The following is a 27,421-nucleotide window of genomic DNA, read 5'->3' on the forward strand; positions in this document are numbered from 1 at the left end:
CTACTGTTATAAGCATGAGCCCCGTCAGACTGGTCGTGGCGAAGGTGTTGCAACAATATATAGTGATATTCTTGCATCTGCAACTAGACGGATGTACTGTTACTTCTACAGTCAAAAATCTGGGTGTTATATTAGACAGCAACTTGTCTTTTGAAATTCATATTTCCCATGTTACAAAAACTGCATTCTCCCATCTTAGAAACATTGCCAAGCTACGAAACATGTTGTCCGTTTCTGACGCAGAAAAGCTAGTTCATGCATTCATGACCTCTAGACTGGACTATTGTAATGCACTTCGAGGTGGTTGTCCTGCTTCTTCAATAAACAAGCTACAGGTAGTCCAAAATGCAGCAGCTAGAGTCCTTACCAGGTCAAGAAAATATGATCATATTACCCCAATTTTACATTTTCTGCAAAGGCTACCTATTAAGTTCCATATCAGTTACAAATTATCATTACTTACCTATAAGGCCCTAAATGGTTTAGCTCCTGCGTACCTAACTAGCCTTCTACCACGCTACAACCCATCACGCACCCTAAGGTCACAAAACGCTGGACTTTTGGTAGTTCCTAGGATAGCAAAGTCCACTAAAGGAGGTAGAACTTTTTCACATTTGTCTCCCAAACTCTGGAATAGCCTTCCTGATAATGTTCGGGGTTCAGACACACTCTCTCTGTTTAAATCTAGATTAAAAACACATCTCTTTCGCCAAGCATTTGAATAATGTATCTTAAATTGTGAGTATAGTTGTATCTGATCAAATGTGCATTCTTAATTAAACTAATTAACTTTACTTTGTTGGAACAGCAGCTATGCTAATGATGTCTCTATGTTTCTATGTTTTGCCACGGGATTTACATCCCATGGTAACTAGGATTTACACAAGCTCCAGTCTGGATCCAGAACACCTGAGAAGAGATGATGCTGACCCTCAGAGAACCCCAGATGATGCTAACCCTGAATCAACAATAGAACTAACAAATATTGCTACAAGTGTGACTGCATCATATAATAATTATTAATTATTAATAATATTAATAATGTTCATCATCTGGCTGACTACGTCTTGTACGTCTTAATTTTTCTACAAATCCTGTCATACGTGCACAAACTGACAGTCACCACTTATAAGCTACTGCTAAATATTGTAGAAGCATAATTTTCTGTAAAGTTGCTTTGTAACGATTTGTATTGTAAAAAGCGCTATACAAATAAATTTGAATTGAATTGAATTATCCAATGAAAGGATACGTTTTAAAAAATTTTTTAAATAAAAGATAAAAAGGATTAACAATGCAGATTAATTTTAACAGCCTTCTTTGATTATATTTACCAAGGGGGTGATATTTTTGTCCATGACTGTATTCATAATTTGTACTTACTTTTGAAATCAATAAAAAATTCCAATTAATGAATAATGCAAAATTATTTAAAATACTAAAAGGCACCAGAATTGTCAAGTGAAATTGGAACCAAAATGGTGACATTTCCAAGCAGTTGTTAATGTCAATGTTTATGTTGGAGACATGTGTTGTGATTTTGACAGATGATGACCAGTAGTTTTTTTTCTTCATTCCAGGCATTAGCTGGAACGACAAATGATCTGAGGTAATGTGAGGGGGTGTGAGCACCCATCCCGTATCTTCTGTCTTACCAAACAATTCCACATCAATGACATCACCCTGATTATTACACCACACCAGAGTAATCACTCAGCAAACGTCTACAAACCATGAGAACACACTGATTTTATAACCGTCTAAAATTCCTTCTGTGTCCGTACACCCAACAGGTGGAGTAGAAATCGGCCTTTCTGTGTTCATGGATGCTGTCGTCCTCTTCTCATCTGACCTGATGCAGTCAACTGAGGAGGTGAGATGGTCTGGTTAAACATTTCAAGCAACTAGCAGACATACAGTCACCAATGGCAGCTCGAACCAAGCAACTTAATAGCATCAGCAGCAGCATCAGCCCCAATTAAGTTACTAACTTGGGATGTGTTTTAAAGTCAACACTAAAGAGTCTGATACCAGTGTGGGCCGTCGCGTCAGATATCCCACAGGTTTGAAGGTCTGGACAGATCACTGCTCTGCCAAAGCCTCAGCTTTCAACACACAAGTCTGCAGTCCTTTGTTTAATACTAGTATTTCATTGCAAGCATTGCCAAAGACATGTTCACTTACTGACGATTAGCAGTAATGACGGACTACTTGAGTTAAATACAAACAGACAAATTGTTGTACTGAGGGATTGAGAAGACACACTTACACTCCTCTTTCCGCCTGTCGCAACAGATTCACATCTCAATAGCTAACATATCCAGTTATAAAGCTGGCAACACTTTACATAAACAACATAACTACACTGAATGAGCACTTACAAACACACACAGGCCTGAAATAGTCAGGACACTGGTGCCAGACCACAGAGTGTGTGTGGTTAGTGTGTGCCATGCACCGTATCATAATCAGAGCTATTAAACACATACACACACACACACACACACACACACACACAAAGAGCCTGATCTTCGTTTGGACAAGAGTGATGCAACTCAGTGAGAAACATCAGTGATGAAGCTTCTCTTCCTCCTCCTCCTCATGCACAAATCACATTGTCACATACTGATTATCTGACTCACTTCCCAGAATTCTCAGAGGCAACAACAACACACGAGTTCAGTGTTCCTGTGCAGGACAGAAAAGAGACCAGAGATACGATCAGATTGATCTGACAGCAGAGGCTTCAGATTCTTACATCAGCACTTAAACTCATTTCACATGCTGTCAAAGAGACATGAATACTGACTGCTGGGTTGTTTCAAACCAACTTTGGGTCAAATATGGACTAACCCAACTGTTCATTTTTACATTAAATTTTTAACCCAAAGGTTGGGTTGAAACAACCCAGCCTTTTTTAGCGTGTGGAGCTACACTACACAAGAGCATTAACAGATAAATGTTTAATTTCAAATGTTCTGAATTAGTCTGCATGACATTTTTCATACTAAATTGTTACAGTAAAAATATATACACTGCCGTTCAAAAGTTTGGGGTCAGTAATAATTTCAAAAGTTTTTAAAGATGTTTTATTCTCACCAAGGCTGCACTATTTTGACCAAAAAATAAATAAAAGAAAAATTACAATAAAAACACTTATATTATGAAACATTATTACTATTTAAAATAACTGATGTAATATCTTGTAAATGCAATTTATTCCTGTGATCAAAGTAGAATTTTCAGCATTGCTCCAGTCTTTAGTGTCACAAGATCATTCAGAGATCATAAAAATATGCTCATTTGCTGCCCAAGAGACTATTATAACGCTGAAAACACAATGTTGTGCTGCTTCATATTTTTTCAAGATTTTTGTTAAATAGAAAGTGTATATATTTTGAACATTTATTTAAAATAGAAATCTTTTATAGCATGACACCTTTATGGCAATTTTTTATCAGTTTGAAGCATACTTACTTACATAAACTTACTTTTATTTCACCCAGCATTGAAAGTGATTATGTTTTGTAGTGATTGATTACCGCAGTTTTTTTTCTCTTCAGAACAGTGTTGAAATCAAGGCTGTATTATTCTCCATCAATCTGCACATTCAGTAATCATTTAATTTAGATGGTTACCATGGTTACCACTTTTATAATAACCACTTTTATTTTATAATAACACACTGCGTCTGTCAATTTGCTTCTATGTGACATGTTATTCGTGTTATGTTAGCATCTTCAGACGTGTGGCTGCAGTGACCACTGCTCTAGACAGAAGGGCATCTCAACACTGGAAACCATGTTTCTCTGAGATTAATCCAGATATAAACCTAATCCTTCCCCTGATAGAGCCATGAGAAACACAACAGCAAAACTGACCTGCTTCTACTAAAGTACCACTGAAAGATCTATCAGACCTATCAGCATAGACATAATCAAGCTCAAGAGAGACATCCTGATTAGACAAGGGCAACAAGATTAATCAAAACAAAACTGAGATCACTATATGGCTCAGTGTGACTATTAAATCACAAAGATCGCAGTGTTTCAGAGTGAAGTGTGGTACTGTGTTCATTTACACATGAGCAGCTCATTATTAGCCGTTTATTCGTCGGCTAATAAAAAAATAAAAGTTTGCTTAACATTTGAAAATAAAAATTACATTTAGACAGCAGTAAATATAAGTGTTGCAATTTTGGTCATGTAATGTAAAGTAAAAAATTATTATTACTATATATGTGACCCGTGCTGGCAAAATGAGTCAATGGCTCATTTTGAGACCCCGTCTAGTGATCCCAATGCTCCAAATAGTAATTAAACATCTAAAATTATCTTTATTTGTATGTTTTCTGAGAGGAGTACTAGGTATGCATCTATATTTTTGGACTGATATCGGAATCAGCCGATAATGGCTTTAAGTGTAAATATCGGCATCAGCCGATATGAAAAATTATGCTGCGAGTAACACAGGAGTATAGTGGCCAAAAGTGGCCAAAGCAAGCGTGAACGTAGACTGGGAGACGTGCTAAACATGCATCATCGTTTTCAAAAGCCTCCGTTTTCACAGTCCACACTATGACGTAAAGACGGCATTTTTAAACGTATCCGCTTTGGAGAGCGTTCCAAAAGGTGGCTAATGTTGCTTCTGTTTCAGACACTGTATTGTTTGTATTGAGTCAGAAACGTGTTTATGTTCATTCTCATATCAACTTCTGTTCAATTTCGAACTTCTCTACTTCTGAAGCAATCTGCTTTCCTAATGTACATTCTATTTCTGCCATTTTTGTTCTTCCCGCCCTGCACTGTGCTATGGCCCTTTTCGGGCTTGGCCTCGGAAACACTGTTTGCAGCTATATTTTTATTATTATTCTCAACTATTTGCTTTATTTTACTGTAATATTAAAAAGGTCATTTTTATAGTATTATTATAATTATTTAGCCATTTTGGTATATAAATATATAAGTAATATATAAGTATTTATCGCAAAAATTGTTGCCAAATTGCGCAACCTTACAAAAAAGCACAGCAAACCTGGAGTTTTTCTTTTAATCACTTTTTAAAATTGCAATTTAGTATCAGAAAAATCACAATTTGAATTTTTCCTCAAACCGTTCACCCCTAGTTTATCCTCATGGCTGATCTCATAATTCCATCTGGGACCGTTGAAAATCAAACTAGATGAACTGATTTCTGCAAGATTGCAAAGGATTCCAGTACATCATGTGCAAAAACATATGATTGCACAGTTATGTAATGTATCACACTCATCTCAATCAAGATAACTTTTGCATAGTGCTTCAGACAGCTGTACCAACCGACAGACTCTAAGATAAGAAAGTACCTCATGAAAGTGGTCCACACAACCCCCAAGACCTACTGAATGCAAAAGACCTGAAATATGTCTTTCTGGAGAACAGCGTGGCATTGTAATCACTGCATTCTTTACAACAGCTGACGAACCGCATACCACAAAAGCCAGTGAGGGATGATGGGACACACAGTGTTTAACAGTGATTGACACCGCCTGTCAATCCAGTTTGAAAGCTCATTTGATTGACAGCTGCTGGCCACATCACAAGTGCCTTCCCTTAGAGCAATGGGAAGCCATCTTTAACAGCTCCTAAGTACAGGTTTGGCATGGCCAATGCCAGAATACTGCTGATTTAGCGAGCGATTCAACACTACATAAGGCGGACTGAAGCATATGTGATCCAGCTGCCAGAACCACAGCTCTCTATAGAGTGCTGCATGCAATAATTAAGTGCTTATCATTCAAAACCCATAAACGAGTTGATTCATAAAGGCTGTGTTCATTTTTGAAGATTATCATAATTAAGAAAACATGTAAAAAATGAATCAATGAATCAGACTCTTATTGGTCACTGAGCTTATTTTCTGCAAAAATCCTAAAACCAATGGAAAAATCTGACTGGGTTTTTGATGAGGGAATCAGGGTGACAAAAATACAGATCACTGCTGCGCTCTATAATGACCTCTTGGTAAAAGCAGGAAAAGATACAGCCGTACGCCGAGTGGATCTTACCTGAACAGTTTTCTTGATTCTGTTAGAGGGTCCGGGATACTCCGGAGAATACAAGTCTGTCAGAAACAGGGAGTTGATGAGTGTAGACTTCCCCAAACCTGATTCTCCTGCAGGACAGAGAACGAGAGAGTTTACGTCAGAGATTTCAGGAGATGACTCACTCATCACTTCTGTTGGCTGGTGAACAATGACTGTGTGGAATTAGAGTCTAGAGATTTACACAGAATCTGAAAAGCCCTAATTCACACCACTTCCACTTGCATGCCTGTTCATTAAACATTTTTTTCCTATATTTTTTTTTTCCATTTTAATGCTCTCTGAATTCCATTTTAATAGCATCGAAAAGCATTTCATAACGGTAATATGGCCCTTTTTCTCATCTGCAAAATCTGCTTAAATTCTTCTGGATTTCATACGAATAAAAAAAAACTGGTAATTAAATTAATACATGAAACAATTGAATAATCTTGTATAATGTATAAAAATATCCTTTACAATAAGTCATTGCTTTTGTGTCAAATAAAGTTCTGCAAAACAGAGGTTGGATAAATTAAATACAGCCCAAATTTTGATTTGTTAATCCAATCTGACAAATTCAATGACATTCAGCATTATACAACAATTTTAATAACTGGATACCATGATTCTCTCCATGTTTTTATTTAAAAAAAAAAAAATCAAAGGTCCCTATAAGGCCCAACATTGCAGATCTACCAAACCTGGTGCTTTTAACGCCTGACATTCTGCAGTTTTTCAACTTAACTCCAAAAACATGAAATCAGTCTGGAGGAGTGGCATAATCTGATCAACTCTGAATTGATATGGGCTTGGTCACTGCCTGCGAGTCTGGGAAATGCAGACGACATCTGAAATGTGTGGAATTCCATAAAGAGATTACTATTTAGCTGGACATATGTAGGGAAATCTAAACAGTCAGAAACTCAGACTATATGATGAAGTACAATTCAGGAGAAGAAACAGAGGGTGTGTGAACCAAGATAAACAAAGAGGATGTTCACAAGCCATTATAAACTTTATTAGTGGTGTTTGCCATGCCACTGCTCATACTTAACCTTTAACTGTAAGGCCCCATTTACACTGCATGGTTCAAGTGACCCAATTCCGATTTTTTCCTCTCATGTGGCACGACTCGGATATGACCGGAGAACATGTAAGCAGGAAAAAAACCGCATGGATTCCGATGTTCTCAGATCGGATTCAGGCCTCATTCATATGTGGTAATAAATCGGATATGAATCGGATACGTGCATTTGCGTGTGCCATGTAAGCAGACAAATCGGATATTCCCCAGGAAATGCAAGTCGTACGTCATTAAAAAAGTGACGTCAACTCAGGTGGACACCACTAACTGAGATCACATGACTTATTATAGGCGCGAAATTCGCCCAGGCTGCAACAAGGGCTCCTCTTTTTTCTCCGCCGTACGAGACCAACGTTTTGCTGATTTTTTTGTTGACTTTTCAAAATATTGTGGAAAGTAAAACACTGTATAATTTTATTTGCATCTGCATCCATTGTATTTAACGCGGTTTTACTTCCTTTTCCAGGTCAGAACGTCTACGTTTGGTAGTTTCAGCAGTGTATAGTGTAAATGCAAAAATCGGATATGGGACACTTTGTGCATTTCCAGCACAGTTTGTGCTACAATACCTCAGATTGCCTGCTTGTTTGGAAAAGGAGTAGTTACGTTAGTCACATGGTGGACAATAAAACTATCATAGAGACTTGAGGATGAGCTCTTTTGACAAGCACTACTGTTCAAATGTTTAGGGTCGGTAAGTTTTTAAAAAATATATTTCTGAATGAAGCATCTTCTACTTACCAAGACTGCATTTAATTGACCAATAATACAGTAAAAACAGTAAAATTGTGAAACATTATTACAATTTAAAATAATTGTTTCTATTGTAATATATTTCAAAATGTAATTTATTCCTGTAATCAAAGCTAAATTACTCCAGTCTTCAATAATAATTTTTTTTTTTACATTTATTGTCCCCCTTAAACTAGTTTTGCATAACAGATACACATACAATGACAAATGATCCTTCAGAAATCATTAAAAAGTAATCTATGATATTTGGCCACTGGTCATTTATACAGACAATGTTTCATTAAATTTGCCATTTGCATTTTCTAGCATTGGTAACAAGATTCCACAAGCTTTTCCACAAAAAAACAACTTTTGAACAGTAGTGCATGTCAGAACACCTTAGCATTTATCTAGAAAATTCCTTGGCAACCCTAAAAACTGCTCAGAGCACATTAGCCACTGCACAGCAACATTACTGAACCACCCAGTATTGTGTCAACTACTTTTTTTTTCTTCTGAAAATGTACAAATCTAGTTTATAATAGACTAAAAAAGGTAACTCATCCCACTGTTAAACAAATATATTGCTGACATTTGATGCTTCCCCATAATGCATAGGTCTCCAACAACAATTGACTTTTTCCCAGAACAATTCCTCCAAGCATCCGAGAGTGATCCATTAGCTGGATGCATGGCAATGTGGTTCCTGTGAGGCCTGGAACAAAGAGGAAAGTGTGAAGAGAACTGGGTGCATGTTGGCACAGAGCAATGCAGGGCTTCTCTCCTGACCTTTAACAAGTGCCCAACCCAGCGTCACTTCCATTGCACGTAAAACACGGAGAGTACCTTCAAACAAACAAAAGCTTCTTTCAAATCCTAAATGTTTTCCAGAAGGGCAGAACAACAGTGACCTCAACATAACAGCAGATACGTCTTCCACTCGAGAAAAGCAACTGCTATCATTGAGCAGAATGAGGAAAAACCCCACAGGATTTATTTTGCTTGCTGAATGTGGTTTTTGAAACAGGCCCATGGTCTTGTGAAAACAGTGAGTGAAATACGGTCTTCTTTAAAATGTCATTATGAATTAGGGAAACAATAAAAGCAGGCAGCGAGTGGCAGAGCGAAGCAGGCACTGGGATGCACTTCTGCTGTTCTCTGGAGTGAAACCAGCACAGCGGAGAGAGAAGAAAAACAGCCACGATGGTGGAGTTACTGCTGGGAGACATTTGATACTGAATACAGGCCTGCCAGAGAGAAGATTTTCCCTGCTGGAAGAAACTCACGTAAAAAGCAGAAGATCTTGTGGAATCGTAGCTTGCAGGAGTTTTTATAGTATTGTAACTTGCAGCTGTTCAAGGAAACTCATTTAGTAAAAACGTTTTAAAGGGACAGTTGGACAAAACTCGCTCATGTCTCCCCAAACGTGTTGTGAATGACTGTTATATGTTGAATTTATGTTAAAAAAAACATGTTGCAGTGTCCAGAAAAAATTGTATGCTGAAAGTCTAGTGTGACCACGACTTCAAGAAAACTTGCTAGTTGTCTATAACTTTATTTAGATCTGTCAAAGCCTGGTCACACCAAGGACGAGTACTGGCATACTTACATTTTCTGCAGTACTGCTAGCAGATCGATCTGGTACATGCTTACAAAAATACAGTACGTTTATAGAGAAAGTTATCTTCCATTGTTGTGGATGCTAATATAGTTATCGTTCTTTGTGTGAACAGACCTGGTTTAGATTAAGAATGTTAGTCTGACTGAGTTGTTTCTACTAGTAAAGAAATTAATTTGACTTTTTTATAGGTGCACTTCACTTTGTGTGACTAAAACAATAGACCTATGTCGCCTGCAAATATGCAAGAAAAAACAGATAATTAATGTGAAATACTGTTTATGGTTGGGCAGTTTTCCCTGTTTACTTGCCATTGACCGATTTGGCAGAAAAGTTAATTTTGGAAACCAGTTCTATGTAGAAAGAAAGCTATAGGGGTTTGAAGCAACATGAGGGTGAGTAAATGACAGATTTTTGGGTGAACTTTTCATTTTAGTAGTTAAGCGAGATCTGAGTGTGCATGCAGAGTTTAGCATTGAGGAAAGAGAGAGACATTGATAGATGAAAAGAAAGGTGACTATTGACAGAAGGTTTGTCATGTTAACACCAGATATAATTACAGATTCCTTCATTGAACTCCGCGTCAAGAATGATGACAGATCAGGGCTTTCCTGTCACCCGCCCAAAAATGCCAAACTGTGGTATCTGTAACCCGCCCCGTCTCTGTACATTATGAAACTCACTGATTGTGTTGTGTCAAATCCTTACAGGCCTGCCCTAAGCAGATGAAAAACAACTCACAACACGTATCCATCTAACCAGCTGTATTTCACAACATTAACCATTAATGAACACTCTTCAGACACAGCAAACTCTACATTAAGTCCAAACTACTGCAATCGGGGAAATCTAAACAAGAGGCGTTAAGTGTTATGGAAAAGCCTGAACAGAGAGCAAGGAGAGAGTCCTTCCACTGAAGCGGTTCAGCCCAAAGCCCACCACGAGGATCGGTGAGAGTCCAGCTCGCTTCCTTTAAAGGAAATATGCCACAGCTGTGTAAACCAGGGGTCTTATTCCAGAGGAACTCCTCATCTCATGACAGGGCCAGGGTGAGCTGGGAAGCAGGAAAAGCTTGGGACTGCACTGGGAGGGACAGCGTTTACTACGAACTCTCAAAGAACTTTCACTGGCATAGATAAAACAAGAATATGGGAACAAGACCTACAGGAGGAATTGCATAAACTTGTCAAATCATTAAAACCAGCAACATGGATCTTAGACCCTATTCCATCTAAGCTAATAAAAGAGGTGTTTCTAGAAGTCATAGATCCTTTTCTGAATACTATTAATTTGTCAATGTCATTAGGATATGTTCCAAATCCTTCAAACTGGCTGTTATTAAGCCTCTCATTAAAAAAAAAAAACATAACTAGATTCTAGAGAATTAGTTAATCACAGACATCTCAAATCTCCATTTTCTATCAAAAACACTAGAAAAAGGCAGTATCCTCTCAGCTATGTTCTTTCTTCGAGAGAAATGGTATCTATGAGGATTTCTCAAAGTACAGAAACTGCTCTCATTAGAGTTACAAATTACCTGCTCTTATCACCAGATTTTGGCTGCATTTCTCTATTAGTGCTACTGGATTAATAGTGCTGCGTTTGACACTATCGACCACAACATTCATTGGATTGGCATGGTTCAAATCATACTTATCTGACAATCATCAATTCATAGCAGTAATTAAGAGGTATCATATCCATCACAAGTACAGTATGGAGTGCCACAAGGCTCAGTAGTAGGACCGCAGCTTGAGATATCATCAGGAAACATGGTGTTAGCTTTCACTGCTATGCTGATGATACTCAGCACTATATTTCTTTGCAGCCTGGCGAAGCACTGCAATTCGAAAAACTAACGGAATGCATAGTTGATATAAAAAAACTGGGTGACTAGTAATATCGCACTGCTAAATTCTGAAAAAAAAAAAAGTATGACTATATTAACCCGGTTCTGTCAACTCTGGTTCCCTATTGAACATCGAAGACATTTCAAAATCTTGCTAATAACTTATAAAGCCCTGAATGGTTTAGTTCCTCAGTACTTGAGTGAGCTCATATTGCATTATAGTTCTTTACATCCACTGTGATCTCAAATCTCTGGTCATTTGATAATACCTAGAATATCAAAATCAACTGCTTTTCCTATTTAGCACCCAAACTCTAAAATAATATCTCTAACACTGTTTGGGAGGCAGACACACTCTGTCGGTTTAAATCGAAATGAAAAACCCATCTCTTTAACCTGGCATACACATAATACATGATCACATTTCTATAATTCAAATCCATTAAAGGAGGGTTCGGCTGCATTCATTAGGTTAACCGGGAACACTTCCCATAACACCCGATGTACTCGCTACATCGTAAGAAGAAAAGCATCTATACTAATATTAGACTGTTTCATTCTTATTCTTAGGTCCCTGTAGCCGTATGGATCCAGTCCATATCCAGATCAGATGGTGGATCAGCACCTAGAGATGACCTCTACAGCGCTGAATATCAGCGGAGACCAGGACAACTAGATGCGCCCCAGAGACAGATCCCCTGGGAAGACCTCGTCACCTCGATGACCACATGGTTTTAGACTTTACACTTTTTTTGTCCTTGTAAGTACTGTACTGAGAATTGAGTAATATTATGAATAGGGTTTGGTTTAGGGTTATTTGCATGTAATTATGCACAATTTCTGCTATAAATCTTGGTGCTGCTGATTATACCTCATCATACTTCAGTATGCAAAAAATTGAAGGACAGAAGAATAATCATAATTCATGTATGCAAATATGTAAGACACAAACCAATTGCTATTCAGCATGCAATTCAGTAGGCAAATAATAGTTCAGTATGCAAGTATTAGTAAGCAAATTGTATTTATATACCACATTTAAACATATGCTGAATGAAGTAAAGGAAATTTAAATAAAGAGAATAAAACCAAACAAAACAGACAATAAAAAAATAGAATGAGTTTAAAATGCTAAGGAGTGGAGATACATTTTCAACTTTGAAATAAAAGTGGTAACAGAAGGTGCAAGGCAGATGATGTGAGAAACAAGACCAACTGTAATTCAGTACGCAAATATTCAGTCTGTTTACTGATTGAGTGCAATAAAGGTCAGTACAGTAGGTGTAGGTTTTTTACTTATCTTACATTTATACGCTTCCTTAAAATTTAAGTTTTACACTTATAAAATAAAAACCCAGAAATGGCTAGCATACCTTAATGTGAAATATCCAAAATATTTAAGTATTACACGTATATTGTTGCTTTACAAGCACTGTAAAAACTTAAAATGTGGTAGAAAATCCATAATTTTTCAGCAGTCATAATGAGGTCAAGATTAACAAACCAAATAATCCTTAACACTGATAATAAACTAATCTGAACAAGTAAAAAGAAAGAGGAATAAACTTAAATGCCTCTATACCAGCCAAGATCATGGATAAACCTTACAAGTGGCTGGTAAACAGGTTAATTATTGTTAAATATTGACTTTCACCAGCCTCAGTCATTACTCTATTCTACTGTCAGGCAACAAACACCTTTGAAACCATAGACGAGCCCAACATACATCCCACCCAGAAGAGACGGGTGGTCTTAACAACAACAACAACATCTGTGCCTTTATCATCCACAGAAAGAGAGAGAGAGAGAGAGAGAGAGAGCTGGAATTGTTTGATAGCACTGCACTTCTTCAATTATTATGTGATTCTAATCACACACTGTACACTAAATTGCCATCTAAAAGCCTGTTTCCTGCACACCGTGCAGCAGAGGGGGAAACTCCAGGGCCTAGCCACTACAACACTCCTCCCAAAATCCCAGGTGGGTGTTTCAGGTTTTCATCCACTGACTGTGGAATGTCAGTGTTCCAGATGGAATTCTGGAACACTGACATTCCAGAAACGCGGCTCTGGCTCTGGATAGTGAGCAGGACGTGAGGTGACCCCAGGTGGGTGTTTCAGGTTGTGTTGTGTTTGAAGGCTGAAGAGCTGAATGTGGAGGTAGAGTCCACAGGCCAGGCTGAATGAATGGGATTACAGAAAACTTCCCACACACACTAGGCCACGCTCTCTCACTCACACACACACACACACACGTCTGGTCAGCTATCCTTGTGGGGACTCTCCATAGGCGTAATGGTTTTTATACTGTACAGACCGTATTTTCTATCCCCCTACACCAACCCTGCACCTAACCCTAACAGGAAACTTTCTGCATTTTTAGATTTTCAAAAAACTTCATTCTGTGTAATTTATTAGCTTGTTTACCCGTGGGGACCTCAATTTAGGTCCCCTCCGTGACACAAGTCCCCATGAGTCTGTGTGTATTCAGGTTTAAGTCCCCATCAGAATAGAAAAACAAGTACACACACACACATTCCAAAGGAAGGGGGAAAACCCAGGTCCATGGGAGAATGGGAAGCACATTTGTTTTGAATGCTCATTTCTTCAAGCCCTGTTCTTTCATTCTGTTCTGCCATGTGAAATCCATCACTGATGCATTTCAGCGCACAGCTGCCAGCGCCTGGCATGAAGCGGCCCGCGAGAAACCGAATACCGCTAGACACATGAGTGCACGTAATCCACATAGCTCTGCATGCTGGGTCAACCGCCCTCTATTTTTGACCCCGTTTTCATTAACGTTTCATTGAAGCTTTTTTCCACATCGCAAACCACAGAAAGACACAATCTATTTTGTAAAGGGATAGTTTCATTTATTTGTCACTTTCCAACCTTTCCAAAGGCAATTGTGACTATCTCACACTTCTAACTTTTTTTTCTCACAACTGCAAGTTGACTTCTCGCAATTCTAACTTTTTTTTCTCAGAATTGTGTGAGGGTTCTGTTTTGGGGCCCATACTATTTAGCATTTGTATGCTTCCTCAGGGGCAAATCATTAGAAAACATGGTCTTGGATATCATTTTTATGCTGACGATAAAATATACATTAGCTCAAGGTCTGATGTTACAGTTTGTTCTCCAATCCTTTCTGAATGTTTGAAGGACATAAAAGTATGGATGCTTCACAACTTTCTAAAATTAAATAACACTAAGACTGTGGTTCTTCTTATTGGCACACCAGCAGCCATCCAAAAAAGTAGCAGTTTTAATTTGACACTGGATAACAGCTCTGTACTGCAGTCTATACAAGCTCGTAACCTTGGTGTGATATTTGATGTTAATAAAGTGTTACTAAATCAGCATTTTATCATCTCAGAAATATTAGTAGGATTAGGCCTTTCCTTTCTACACCTGATATTGAAAGGCTCATCCATGCTTTTATCACTTCAAGAATTGATTACTGCAATTCTCTTTACATTGGTTTATCAGCTAAATCTGTCAAACGGCTTCAATATATTCCCAACTCAGCAGCACGTGTTCTCACTCACAGCAGCACATCAGTGGTGTCCTCTGTAACTTGCACTTCGCTGTGGATTAGGGGTTTGTTTTGATTAATTTTGCTGTTTTATATTGTATCATTGAAATTTGCATTTTAATAGTTTTTTCATTGTTGTAGCACTACTATTATTAGTAATACTATTATTTTTATCATTATATAAACTCGCAATTGTGTGAAATAAAGTTAGAATTGCAAGATATAAACTTGCAATTCTGACTTTTTCTTCACAATTTGGACTTTTTTCCCCTCACAATTAGGGTTTATATTTCACAATTCTCATTGCTTTGAGTTATAAAGTCAAATTATGGAAAATATGGAGTCACAATTACCATTTAATTTTTTTTTCAGTGGCAGAAACGGGCTTCCATACTTTCCTGCTTTTGTGGAACACAGAAGAAAGTTACAAGACCGTTTACACTCCTTTCTATGCACTGAAAGGGAATGAGGACTGTCCAGCTATTAAATTTTATTGTGTGATCCACGGAAGAAGTTTGGGTGAGTAAAATGATTACCAATTTCTTTTTTTGGGTGAACTATTTCTTTTAAAAGTCTGTAAAAGGCTCAAAACTTTGAAAATAAAGAAACGGTCTAATAGATATAGCAAAAACTAAGGGTGTGCATGGATAGTCGAACATTCGTTCTGCTCTAATTATTCGATAAATAAAAATGATATTCGAATTTCGCAAAAAAAAAAAAAAAAAAAGTTCACAATAAAACCTAATTTGGGCACTTTCTGTGATTCTCCACGGCATATTTGAATATGTATGCAAGCAAAAAATAATTAATGAATGAATAAGGGGCCGTTCACATATCGCGCCTAAAAACGCTAGGCGCGCCGCTTTCTCCTTCTCCAAAGTGCTTGGGCAGAAGCGCTCCTGGCATCTGCCGTGGCTAAGCAACCATGACCTGCTCTCTCCATGAAGACGCAGAAATTTCAGCAAAGGATAAATGGCTTTGCAGCACAAAAAAAAAATCGCTTTCAGTAGCTCTGCTACTAAATTTATTTCAAAATGGCAATCCATATACAGCTATGATCAGCTCCTTCATCTTAGCTGAGCTTTCAACATTGTTACGGGAAAGGATGAAGCTGAATGTTTAGTTCTTGTCACATGATCTGCGGTACGCTTGCGGCATTCAGAAAAGTTGAGATGTTTTTAACTCGATGCGGTGCAGACGCGCGTGCCTGGAAAAAATGGGCACGTCGATGCGCACGCGTCGCTTCCATTATGAGCGCGCATACCGCGCGTCTACATTAGAAATAACGAACTTGAGCGCGCAAAAGACGCAATATATGTGAACGGCCCCTAAGAACTGCGGTCTTCTACAGTACTTCAAATATAACGTGGAGAATCACAGAAAGTGACCGAATTGAAGAACATTGTTGACACATCTCTCAAGCAACGAATAAACACTGCTAACTTGGAGAATGCAGTGAAAACTCCTCTTCTCGCGTCTGCCCTAGACCCTCGGCACAAACACAAATGACACAAAAAAAAAACTTTTTTGAACATTATCAGAACATTTTCCTTGATGCGATTGGTGCGGATGCAGCCGCCGTCACCAACGATGAAGCGGATGCAATGCCCACTCGTCGGAAAAGGCTGAGCAAGTTCTTCAGTGATGATTACAGAGAGTCCAGCCGAGACGAGTGGGAACAGTTCTTGCTGGAGCCATGTATTCCACCAGATGAGGATCCCATTCAGTGGTGAAACGAAAACACGAAGCGCTTCACAAAACCTATTCGCTTAGCACACCATTATTTGTGAGTCCCGCTAGGGCTGGCCGATATATCGAATATTAGCGATAATATCAGAATAATTTTGACGACGATGTACAATTTGAATATATCGGGAATATCGAATATTTCAAATTCAAGCATACTTTCCCAAAAGAACGCGCCGAATGTCCAAAAAAGGAACCTGTAACTGCTGACTGCTCTACACCCCTCTACTACGAGAGCTGTAATGATAGCGGTTGCCAGATAACAAGAGTTTAAATCTCCTAATCAGAGCTCCACTGTTACAAGCATACATTTTCTGCCCGGTGTTTGCTTATTTTAACCATGCGCACGTGCTCACTCCTCATTGCGGAAGAGCCGCTGACGATAATCTGAAAACACTAACAAGCTGGAATTGAGCGATCTAATGAAAGCGTTGTTCAGCCGGTCTGTGTTCTGTCGTGAGATCTCAACTGTATTGTTTGCGTTTGTGATCGCAAAATAAATGCACTTACTCGACCGCTGATGTTTGAATAGAGAAACATAGGCTATGGGCATTTGGAATTACTATTGGGGAATTTCACTGATATGTTTACCAGTTTCCATAATATAGACAGAGAGAATGCAAAAGTCTTTGGTATTCATTTATATATATTTATATATAAGAAATAGCTATGTGCTTCAGCAACTAGCTCCCCATCTAAGAGGGTTTTTAGTGTCAGTAGGAACATAGTTTCATGCCACAGAGCTTCTCTTAAAACCACAGACAGTTGACAGACTTGTGTTCTTAGCTTAAAAACTTGTTAAAAAAATTAAAATAAAATACTTATCCCAGTTGCATAGTTTAAATTGTGAATTGCATGCACTAAAAAGTTGACAGAATGCACTTTCTGTAACTGTTACTTAATTTGCACTACTTCAGTTACATATAGACCTACATGTATTCATTTAATAAAAAGCAGTAAGTGATCTCTTGGTCTAGATTTTTAACTGCTTAAGTAGTTAGTTTAGCTGTTTAATCTAAATGTTTTTTTTTGTTTTTTTTAATGGGCAAAAGAAAATCATGTTTTATTTTTTATTATTTAAATGCAAATGCCAACATATCGAGATATATATCGAATATCGTAAAAAAAAATTACAATATCGAGATATCATTTTTTTTTGTATATCGCCCAGCCCTAAGTCCCGCCAACGTTTGTGCCGTCAGAGCACGTTTTCTCCGCGGCCGGCCTTATTGTTAACAGACTAAGGAGTCGACTTTCCCCCGATCATGTTTTCATGCCCGTGATTCTTAACAAGAACATGTAAAGCAATAGAAAAAAAAGCAAAAAAAGATTTGCTGACAGTTTAAAAGTTTCAAATTTAAGTGTAGGCTATGTTCTGTACAATAGCCTAATTGCTGCGGACTGCTTTACGTTTTTTCTTTGTTAATTTTTTTATTTTTTTTTTGCTTTTAATCTGTACTGTTGTTTGTTTGCACGCAATGTTAAAGGTTTTCAGCTACAAAACACGATGTGTAATGTTCAAGCTTATTGTGTGTAAGCTTGTTCAAAATGACGGAAACAATAAATGTTGCTGAAAAATAAAGTCTGTCTCATTAAACTTAATTTAAATAAACGAATATTCGAATATTCGTTTTTTGTGAGCTCAAATATTCGAATGTGATATTTGCGGAAAATGCCCATCCCAAGCAAAAACGCTGTTGAAGGCTTTGGTTATCAGTGCCCTCAAGTGACACAAGAGTTTTCACTTAAGGAAGAGAGACAATTTCAATGCCAGCGGTGGGATAAACAGGACAGAAGATACTCACCGACGACCATGAGAGTGAACTCGAAGCCCCTCTTCACAGACTTTCTGTACACTTGGTTGGGGAGATTTGCAAATCCCACGTACCCCTCAAGGTTCTTCTGTTGCTGTAGACCAAAACCAAACACAGTCAATGGCTTTAGCAGGCATGACTGACAAAACACGTAAAAACACGTAGACGGCCATCCGTCATGACCACAGACAGTTAACTTATATTTGAAATATTTGGTTTGACACTCACATAATAGCATAGAAACTTGGCTATAATAAAACAAGGGCTTTTTTCAAGACAAATAATCATTTAAAAACTTTATTTTTTACATTTTCTGAAGAAAATGACTAATTGCTTACTGGACAACTTTATTGCTTCCCTTTAGCAAAGTAAAGAACTTTGCACACCAATACAAATGTTTATCACACCAAACAGCTATTAATGTATATGTTCAGACTGACACAAAAATGATAAAACCTTTTTACTCAGGTGTTCGAAACTCTTTTGTATCGCACTACGAAGAAAACTAGCCAACTAGTCATCCAATAGGATTGGCACTTTTGGTCACATGCCCAAAAAGTGTTAAGCGACAGTGAACCGCAGAGGAAGAATCTGGCAGTGGGTCTCAAATCTGACTGAATTGTTCTCTGATTGATTTCAGAAACACAATTTTGCACACTTTGCACACTCTATTTTTCCATAAGCGCCACCAACTGGCATACTGAATCTGCATATAAATCGCTCATTTAAACTGGATCAAATTTCACCGATTTTTTGCACTGAACATTCAAGTTGGTGTGACCAGTCCTATGTGTTTTCCTTCGTCAAGTTACTTAACATGGCATCACACAAACCACATGATCTGAGGCATAATTCATGTTTGTAGCATAAATAATGTGGGATGCACAGTGTGGAACACTAAAGCTTAATACTTATAATTAGGGATCTGAAAAACCATTGACCATAGTTGTGGACGACATACTGGTAGACACGATTAACCACGTGGTTAAGTGGTAGATATTTTGGACTATCGTCGGTATCGCAGTTACACACTCATGTGATGTGCCACGTGGTCACGAAAGCATATCGTTTGCATGCCATTTTCAAACATTGCGATTCTGAGCTGATTTGCAGGGCAGGCTCCAGATTTGAGAGACCATTTGGGGAGCTGAACCACATATGCATTTGTTGTTTGTCGAGGTGTTTGAAATGACTGTACTTACTGCTACTTTGGAGAGCATTCAGATCATGTTGTTCCACAGATCGATGGATGAACAGATGAAGAAGAGATGATCAGATTCCAGCAGGCAGGGAGAGAGACATCCACATACACAAAATAAAACACAAAGAGACAGAATGAGACAAAGAAAGATAACAGCTGAAGTGCATTAAGAGGTTTGTCACTCTGTGTCCTCTGCTAGAATTCAGATACGTATATCAGATCATATGATATTGCCTAAACATAATATACCGCCCAGCCCTAGCACCAAGGCTTTGTTTATATCTGACATTAACATCCATTGCACCACATCCAAATGGTCACATTACTACCATATGTAAATGCCAATAAGATACAGACACACTTTAAGAAAGAAACACATCTGTGGAAGATCCTGTAAATATCTGTCTATTTTAGTCCTAATACCAAAAATTTACAGCCTGTAGTGTTTTCCTAATGCTGCACAACCATACCACTTCTCTAAACATACAGAGTTACAGGAAGGCCAGAAATGGGGCTTTAGTAATTGTCCGTAACTTAACTGAAAAATCATCTCACTTAATAAACCAGGCCTTTTCTTTCTGCTGAAACAGCAACTCATCAAATGCACTGATCAGTGACTGCAGCACATAAAAACCCAACTCATTTGACTATCAAAACCTTCATGTTATTCTGCTTACACTACAAAAGGAAATGTCCTGGAGGAACACGTGCAGCCTGACAGACACAAGCCTGTGATGATGATTCAGAAAGTCTGCTGCAACGTACAGTAAAAGGGTATCTATCAAATGACCTGAGATGACTTATTTTAACTAATATGACTTATATTCAAGGTCTTCTGAAGTCATAAGTCAAGTTATGAAGTTATGTGAGCAACAGTCCAACATTTATATTGAAAGTAAGTAGTTATTCAGTGCTAATCACATTTCACATCACAATCACACTTGATGCAGACAATCACAGAATCCAGTCATTAAAAAAACATGGAATTTAAGCCATTTTTATGATTATTAAACCACAAAAGACTGAAGTATGTGTGATTGTGACACCAGACTTTTTATTTATCATATAAATGCTTTAGTACAACTGAAATCATACCGATCTGAGTCTGCCAAGTCAGACAAAAGTTTCCTTTTCAGGTGAACGATCTCTTTAAGATGAACCATTGCATTTATTTTGTATGTCTGAGAAATGTTGTCCTCTCTTACTTTATTTTCACCACCCACACAATGGATAAGCAATGCTCGATCTTGAAACTACAACTGAAAGTTACGAATATCCTGCACAACTTCCTGCTGATGTTATCACTGGGTGTTCTTCTAGAAGGCAGGTATGAAGTGTGAACACACGAGTACACGCAGAAGTCGTCTGAAAAGATTAACTGAGGTTCCTTCAGAAGGCTAAATGTTCCTTCTTTCAGGCTAAAAGCCTGTCAAAGATGAGACGCTCAGTATATCTAAAGAGTGTTACGTTCCCCCTTTTTTTTTGGTCTATCGGGTTTCAAGGGGAGTAACAAGTGTTGTAACAAATATATAAATGTGAGAAAACTCCTTTCCATCTATCCCAGTTCTAAATACCTCTCACGGAGTTAGATCCAGAAGGCTACACAACACCCTTTTGATTCACACAAACAAAAGAAAACTGAAGAAAAATACGCTTACTAAACGTTTCTTTTATTTAAATAAAAAGTATCCAAATATTTATAAAGCAAACAAATGATCAACAAACAAACCAAGTTTAAATAAATCGTCAGGAGAGGGCCAGGCCAAAATAACAAACAAAACAAGGGATTTCTAAAGTTTAAACCCAGATAAATTACCTAACAAAAGAAAAGAAAAATAAAGACAGTCATCTTACCTCTCTCCCTGACTAACAATACATAAACAGGAGAAAAGTTTAGGGATGGATAATCCAAATAAATTGGCGCCCGTCTCCCTACACGGTTTAAACATTCAAACTCACACAGTCTAAATGCTTGTACTCAGACAACAGGTTTCACCACATAAGTTCTCTTTTCAACAACAGTTCACACAACTCTGTCTGGGATAGATGGAGAGGGATTCCTCTCGATCACAGTCTCTTTGCTGCTTTATAAACGCTGCCAGCAGAAAAGCCACGCTCCTGCTAATTAAGATCAGCTGCAGATGATTTGGAGTGCTGCATGAAAGAGAGAGAGAGAGAGATAAAAGAAAAAGTGAACACATTCACCAGCACAATACAACGGCAAGTCTACGTCACAGGACGTAACACCCCCACCGTTAAGATTATAAATTACAATAGTCAGTTATATAATAAACAAGACACCAATTCACTCACATTACTGGAGAAAAAAAAAAGTAGTAGTCACAAATTAAACCATTTATGACCTAGACAACGCATCCGCAACAACATTTTCGGAACCTTTTTTATAACGGATGTCAAGATTAAACTCTTGTACTGTGAGAGACCATCGCATAAGCCGTTGACTTGCATTGGACATGCGCTCAAGAAAAATTAACGGGTTATGGTCAGTGTACACTACTATTGGCTCAACACTACCACCTAGGTACACTTCAAAGTGCTGTAGTGCCATCAACATTGATAGCGCCTCCTTCTCAATAACACTATAGTTCTGCTGACACTTTGAGAACTTCTTAGAAAAGAATGAAACCGGATGCTCTATACCGAAACTGTCTTCCTGCAACAGGACCGCACCAGCTCCTGTAGCAGAGGCATCAACTTCTAGCATAAACGGGGCATCAAATTTAGGGGCTTTGAGTATCGGAGCACTACAGAGTAAGTCTTTTGCTGCATTAAAAGCATACTCACAACTGGGTGTCCAGATGAACCTCTTTGTAGTACTTAGCAGATCAGTTAGTGGTGAGACAATGGAGGAAAAGTTTGGGCAGAAAGCACGATAATACCCACACATCCCAAGGAACCTGCGCAATTCACGTTTGTTAGAAGGAATCTTGTACTCTAGGATAGCTGCAACTTTAGCCTCGAAAGGCTTCACCATTCCCTGCCCCACTTGCTTACCCAAGTAGCTGATCATTGCTTTTGCAAACTCACATTTGGCAAGGTTCAAGGTCAATGAGGCATCAGCAAAACACTGAAAAACATTCTCAAGGGTAGAAAGATGTTCCGTCCAGGTATGTGAATGGACAACCACGTCATCCAAATACACTTCACAGTTTTTCACACCTGCCAACACATTATTCATTAAACGTTGGAATGTGGCGGGAGCATTTCGCATCCCAAAAGCTAAGACTGAATACTGTAGAAAATTGTCTGGAGTGACAAAAGCTGAGATTTCTGATGCACGTGGAGTTAAAGGCACCTGCCAGTATCCTTTCAGGAGGTCTAGCTTCGTTACAAACGTTGCACTACCCACCCGGTCTACACAATCTTCCATTCTAGGAAGCGGGAAGGAATCAGCTTTAGTTATGGTATTGACTTTACGGAAGTCAGTGCAGAAGCGATAGGTGGAGTCCGGTTTTGGCACAAGGAGGCAGGGCGAACTCCAGGGACTTTGACTAGGCACAGCGAATCCATTCTGCAGCATATACTCCACTTCAGCCTTCATTATGTTACGCTTTTGGGGATTGACTCTATAAGGATGCTGTTTGATCGGGGATGCATTTCCAACATCAATGTCATGGGAACACATTGCAGTTTTACCAGGTACATCTGAGAACAGATTAGGGTATTTATGCAGTAAATCAGTCAATTCCTTAGCTTGACTTTCACCAAGATGAGCATGGTAACCCTTGAGGTTATGTAGAATAGCAGAGTTCTGTAACCGTGTGGAAGAAATTTGCACTTCTCTGCTACACAATCCGTCTTCTTCCATGGTATAGTTAGTAACCAAAGCAGCAGTGACGGTTGGCACTTTTGCCGTCTCACAGTTCATTTTATCTGTAGGTTTATCACATTTTATTTCACTTTCATATTGTGCAGTCACATACCTTTTCAGCATGTTGATGTGGCACAAACGGCTTTTACGTCTACGGTCAGGTGTATCAATGACTTAATTTGTGTCACTCACTTTCTTCTTGACAATGTAGGGACCACTAAACTTCGCCTGAAACACAGAACCAGGAGTGGGTAGCAAAGCTAGAACCGAATCACCAGGCTGGAAAGATCTTTTAACAGACTTCTGGTCAAAACGTGCTTTCATCTTGCCTTGTGCTGTTTCAAGGTGTTTTACTGCCACTTCACGAACACTCTGAAGTCTCTGGCGGAGCGACTGGACATAGTCAGGGATAGCTACTGGTGTTGGGTGTTCAGTCAACAGCTGCTCGCTCAACAATTTTAATGGTCCACGCACCACATGACCGAAGACAAGTTCAGCTGGACTATATCCTAGAGACTCTTGTACCGTCTCTCTCACGGCGAACAGAAGAAATGGGAGACCCTCATCCCAATCTTTTCCAGTCTCAACACAGTAGCTGCGCAGCATTGTTTTAAGAGTTTGATGGAACCTCTCAATCGCACCTTGTGACTCTGGGTGGTAAGCACTAGATAATTGATGATTTATGTCAAGCTCCTTCAGAATCTGTTCAAACATTCTTGATGTAAAATTTGTACCCCGGTCTGTCTGGATTACTTTTGGGAGACTGAAAGTGGAGCAGAACTTGATCAGCTCTTTCACAACTGCTTTGGCTTTCAGGTTGCGTAATGGAACTGCTTCAGGAAAGCGTGTTGCAGCACACATAATAGTCAACATGTATTGATGTCCTGCCTTGGACTTGGGTAATGGGCCCACACAATCGATGATCAGTCGTTCAAATGGCTCACACATCACAGGGATTGGCGTAAGAGGAGCAACAGGAACTTGTTGGTTTGGTTTTCCTGCAAGTTGGCAAACTTTGCAAGTTTTACAAAAGGTAGATACAGCAGACTTTATACCAGGCCAGTAAAAGTATCTTGAAACTCTATAATAGATCTTTGTTACACCTAGATGACCGGACATTACATGTTCATGAGCCAGCTTTAATACATGTGTTCGATAGCCAGAAGGCAAAACTATTTGCTGCACCAACTGACAGTTCTCATCATCTTCATCTGGTTTCCATCTACGCATCAGCAGTCCATGATCCCAGAAATACATTACCCCAGAATTAGGCATTTGCCTGAGATCTGTAGCTTTAACACACTTAGCCAGCGTTGGGTCCTCTCTCTGTGCTGCTATCAAATGTTCTCGACTCACTTTTAAGGGAATTTTTAACTCCGAACTGGGATCAGGCGTAATCTCAGACTCTGTAGTCAGCGTATACTCACATGGGGTAATGTCAGGGACAAGAAAGGAATCAGCAAGATCCACCACCTCTTTGAATTTTTGTGCTTGTGCACGGGTCACTGCGCATGCAGGGAATGCTGAAGGATACAAGGTAACAAGATTAGACTGCTCCTTGACACTTGGCGTATATGACACAATTGGAGAGGGAAAAACTTCGCCACCTGCTAAATCATTCCCAATAATTAAGTCAATACCTTCTACCGGTAACTGTTTGCGGACACCCAGCCTAACAGCTCCACTGACAAGACCTGACCGTATGCAAAGGTACATTAGCACAACACATCTCAATACCTCGCACCAACACATCACATCCTGTGTACGTGTCAGCAGAAAATGGTAAACTATGCTCGAGAATGAAGGATTGCGAAGCTCCAGTATCTCTAAGCATAACTACTGGCTTAAACTCCGCATCAGGAAATATAGAAACCATGCCTTCTAGGAGAAATGGCTGGTAACTTTCTACATCAGCTGGGCTTAATTTTTGTAAGGTCTGAGCAAGTGCTACACTTTTAGTTTTCAAACCCTTCTGCTTCCACTGGTGACAGTCCGCAATCAAATGTTCAGGGCTTAGACAGTAAAAACATTCTTGTCTTTCACTATTTGCAGGTTTAAATTTACGAGCACCTTTCATGAAATTTTCAATTCTAGCAGGGTGGGTTACATGAGGCATTGCATTCAGCGTATCGACTGCATATGGCATGGCAAATTTTGGCTGCCGTGCTGCAGCAAAAACAGTACGATGCGTTAATACAAACTCGTCAGCCAAAACGGCAGCGTTAGACAAGCAAGCAACTTTTTGTTCATTCAAATGAACCACCACGTTCTCTGGCACACCATTCTTAAAGTCTTCTAGCATGATTAACTCTTTCAACTGTTCCAGAGTTGTTACCTTGCTAGAAAGACACCACTTATCAAAGAGGATTTTTTTCTCCCTTGCAAACTCGACGTAAGACTGCCTGGCTGTTTTCCCATGTCTCCGAAACTTTTGCCGGTATGCTTCAGGGACAAGTTCATATGCACGTAAAACCGCTGCCTTAATTAGATCATAGTCGAGAGAAGATTCGATTGGCAGAGCAGAACAGACCTCCTGTGCTTTTCCACTGAGGCTACATTGCAATAATAGGGCCCACATCTCTTTTGGCCAGCCTAACTTTCCTGCAACTCGCTCAAATGTGACAAAATAGGAATCTACTTCCGCTTCTCTGAACGGTGGTACTAGTTTAATATATCTACTGGGGTCAAACGGAACTGTAGTAGACACATGGCTATCCCCCTGAGACAAAGAACTAGTTGCTGTCAATGAAGGAGAGGAAATTGAAGTGCTGGTACGCAGAAAAGGGGTTGGTTGTAGAGCAGCACGCTGAGCTTCTAAAGCCAACTTTTGCAACTTAATATCCCTTTCAGTCTCTGCTTCAACGGTTCTCAATTTAATCATCTGAGCTTCACACTCTTGCTTCTTTATTTCCAGCTCTAACTCCTTTAACCTCAGTGTTAACCTAGGGTCTTGAAAAGCAATAGCCTCAGTTTCAGGTTGACCTAAACTACCCACCTCTTTAATTGCTGTGGCTTCAAGTTTTTCTACCACCTCACTATTATCACTCGGTCTCGGCAAGATTCCATCGCTTACCAATTTGTCATACAACTCTTCTTTAATGACTTGTTTGGTAGCTTCTTTGATAATGACGATGTTAAAAAATTCTGCTATCTGAATAAGATCTTTCTTTCTACAGCGATTAAAGACTTCAATAGATGGCGCAAGAGTAAACGAGACCAGATCAAATTCCATTTTAAAATCCCCTAACACACTTTCCTCTTTAACCCAAAGAAGAAAACAGCCAGCAATCAAGAAAAGAAAAAATAGTACTCACAAAAGTAGAATTGCTTGAAAACAAGTAACAAATCCACAATATTAGTAAGGACGAGCCAATTGTCACGGGGAAAAATTAGTAGTACTTTGAAGAAAAAAAAAAAAGACAGATAATACAATGCAATGGACGAGCCCCCAATTGTTACGTTCCCCCTTTTTTTTTTTTTTTTTTTTTTTTTTTTTACGCTTACTAAACGTTTCTTTTATTTAAATAAAAAGTATCCAAATATTTATAAAGCAAACAAATGATCAACAAACAAACAAAACAAGTTTAAATAACCAAATCGTCAGGAGAGGGCCAGGCCAAAATAACAAACAAAACAAGGGATTTCTAAAGTTTAAACCCAGATAAATTACCTAACAAAAGAAAAGAAAAATAAAGACAGTCATCTTACCTCTCTCCCTGACTAACAATACATAAACAGGAGAAAAGTTTAGGGATGGATAATCCAAATAAATTGGCGCCCGTCTCCCTACACGGTTTAAACATTCAAACTCACACAGTCTAAATGCTTGTACTCAGACAACAGGTTTCACCACATAAGTTCTCTTTTCAACAACAGTTCACACAACTCTGTCTGGGATAGATGGAGAGGGATTCCTCTCGATCACAGTCTCTTTGCTGCTTTATAAA

General features: G+C 38.8%; 1 protein-coding gene across 4 annotated transcripts in view; it reads right to left on the minus strand.

The window, feature by feature from the left end:
* LOC132104492 (septin-7-like) overlaps positions 1 to 27,421 on the minus strand; it is a 393,004-nt gene that overhangs the window by 28,356 nt on the left and 337,227 nt on the right. The window contains exons 1-3 of one of the 4 annotated variants that reach the window (XM_059509991.1): positions 19,644 to 19,676; positions 18,433 to 18,535; positions 6,047 to 6,153 (exon numbers count right to left, since the gene is read on the minus strand). In XM_059509991.1, the coding sequence (XP_059365974.1) occupies positions 6,047 to 6,153; positions 18,433 to 18,535; positions 19,644 to 19,661 (228 nt within the window). In that variant the 5' untranslated portion in view covers positions 19,662 to 19,676. Of the gene's footprint in view, positions 1 to 6,046; positions 6,154 to 18,432; positions 18,536 to 19,643; positions 19,677 to 27,421 lie in introns of those variants that run through there. The other 3 variants (XM_059509994.1, XM_059509993.1, XM_059509992.1) reach the window with 3 other exon arrangements.

Source organism: Carassius carassius, chromosome 25, assembly GCF_963082965.1.
Source record: "Carassius carassius chromosome 25, fCarCar2.1, whole genome shotgun sequence".
Classification (NCBI taxonomy): domain Eukaryota; kingdom Metazoa; phylum Chordata; class Actinopteri; order Cypriniformes; family Cyprinidae; genus Carassius; species Carassius carassius.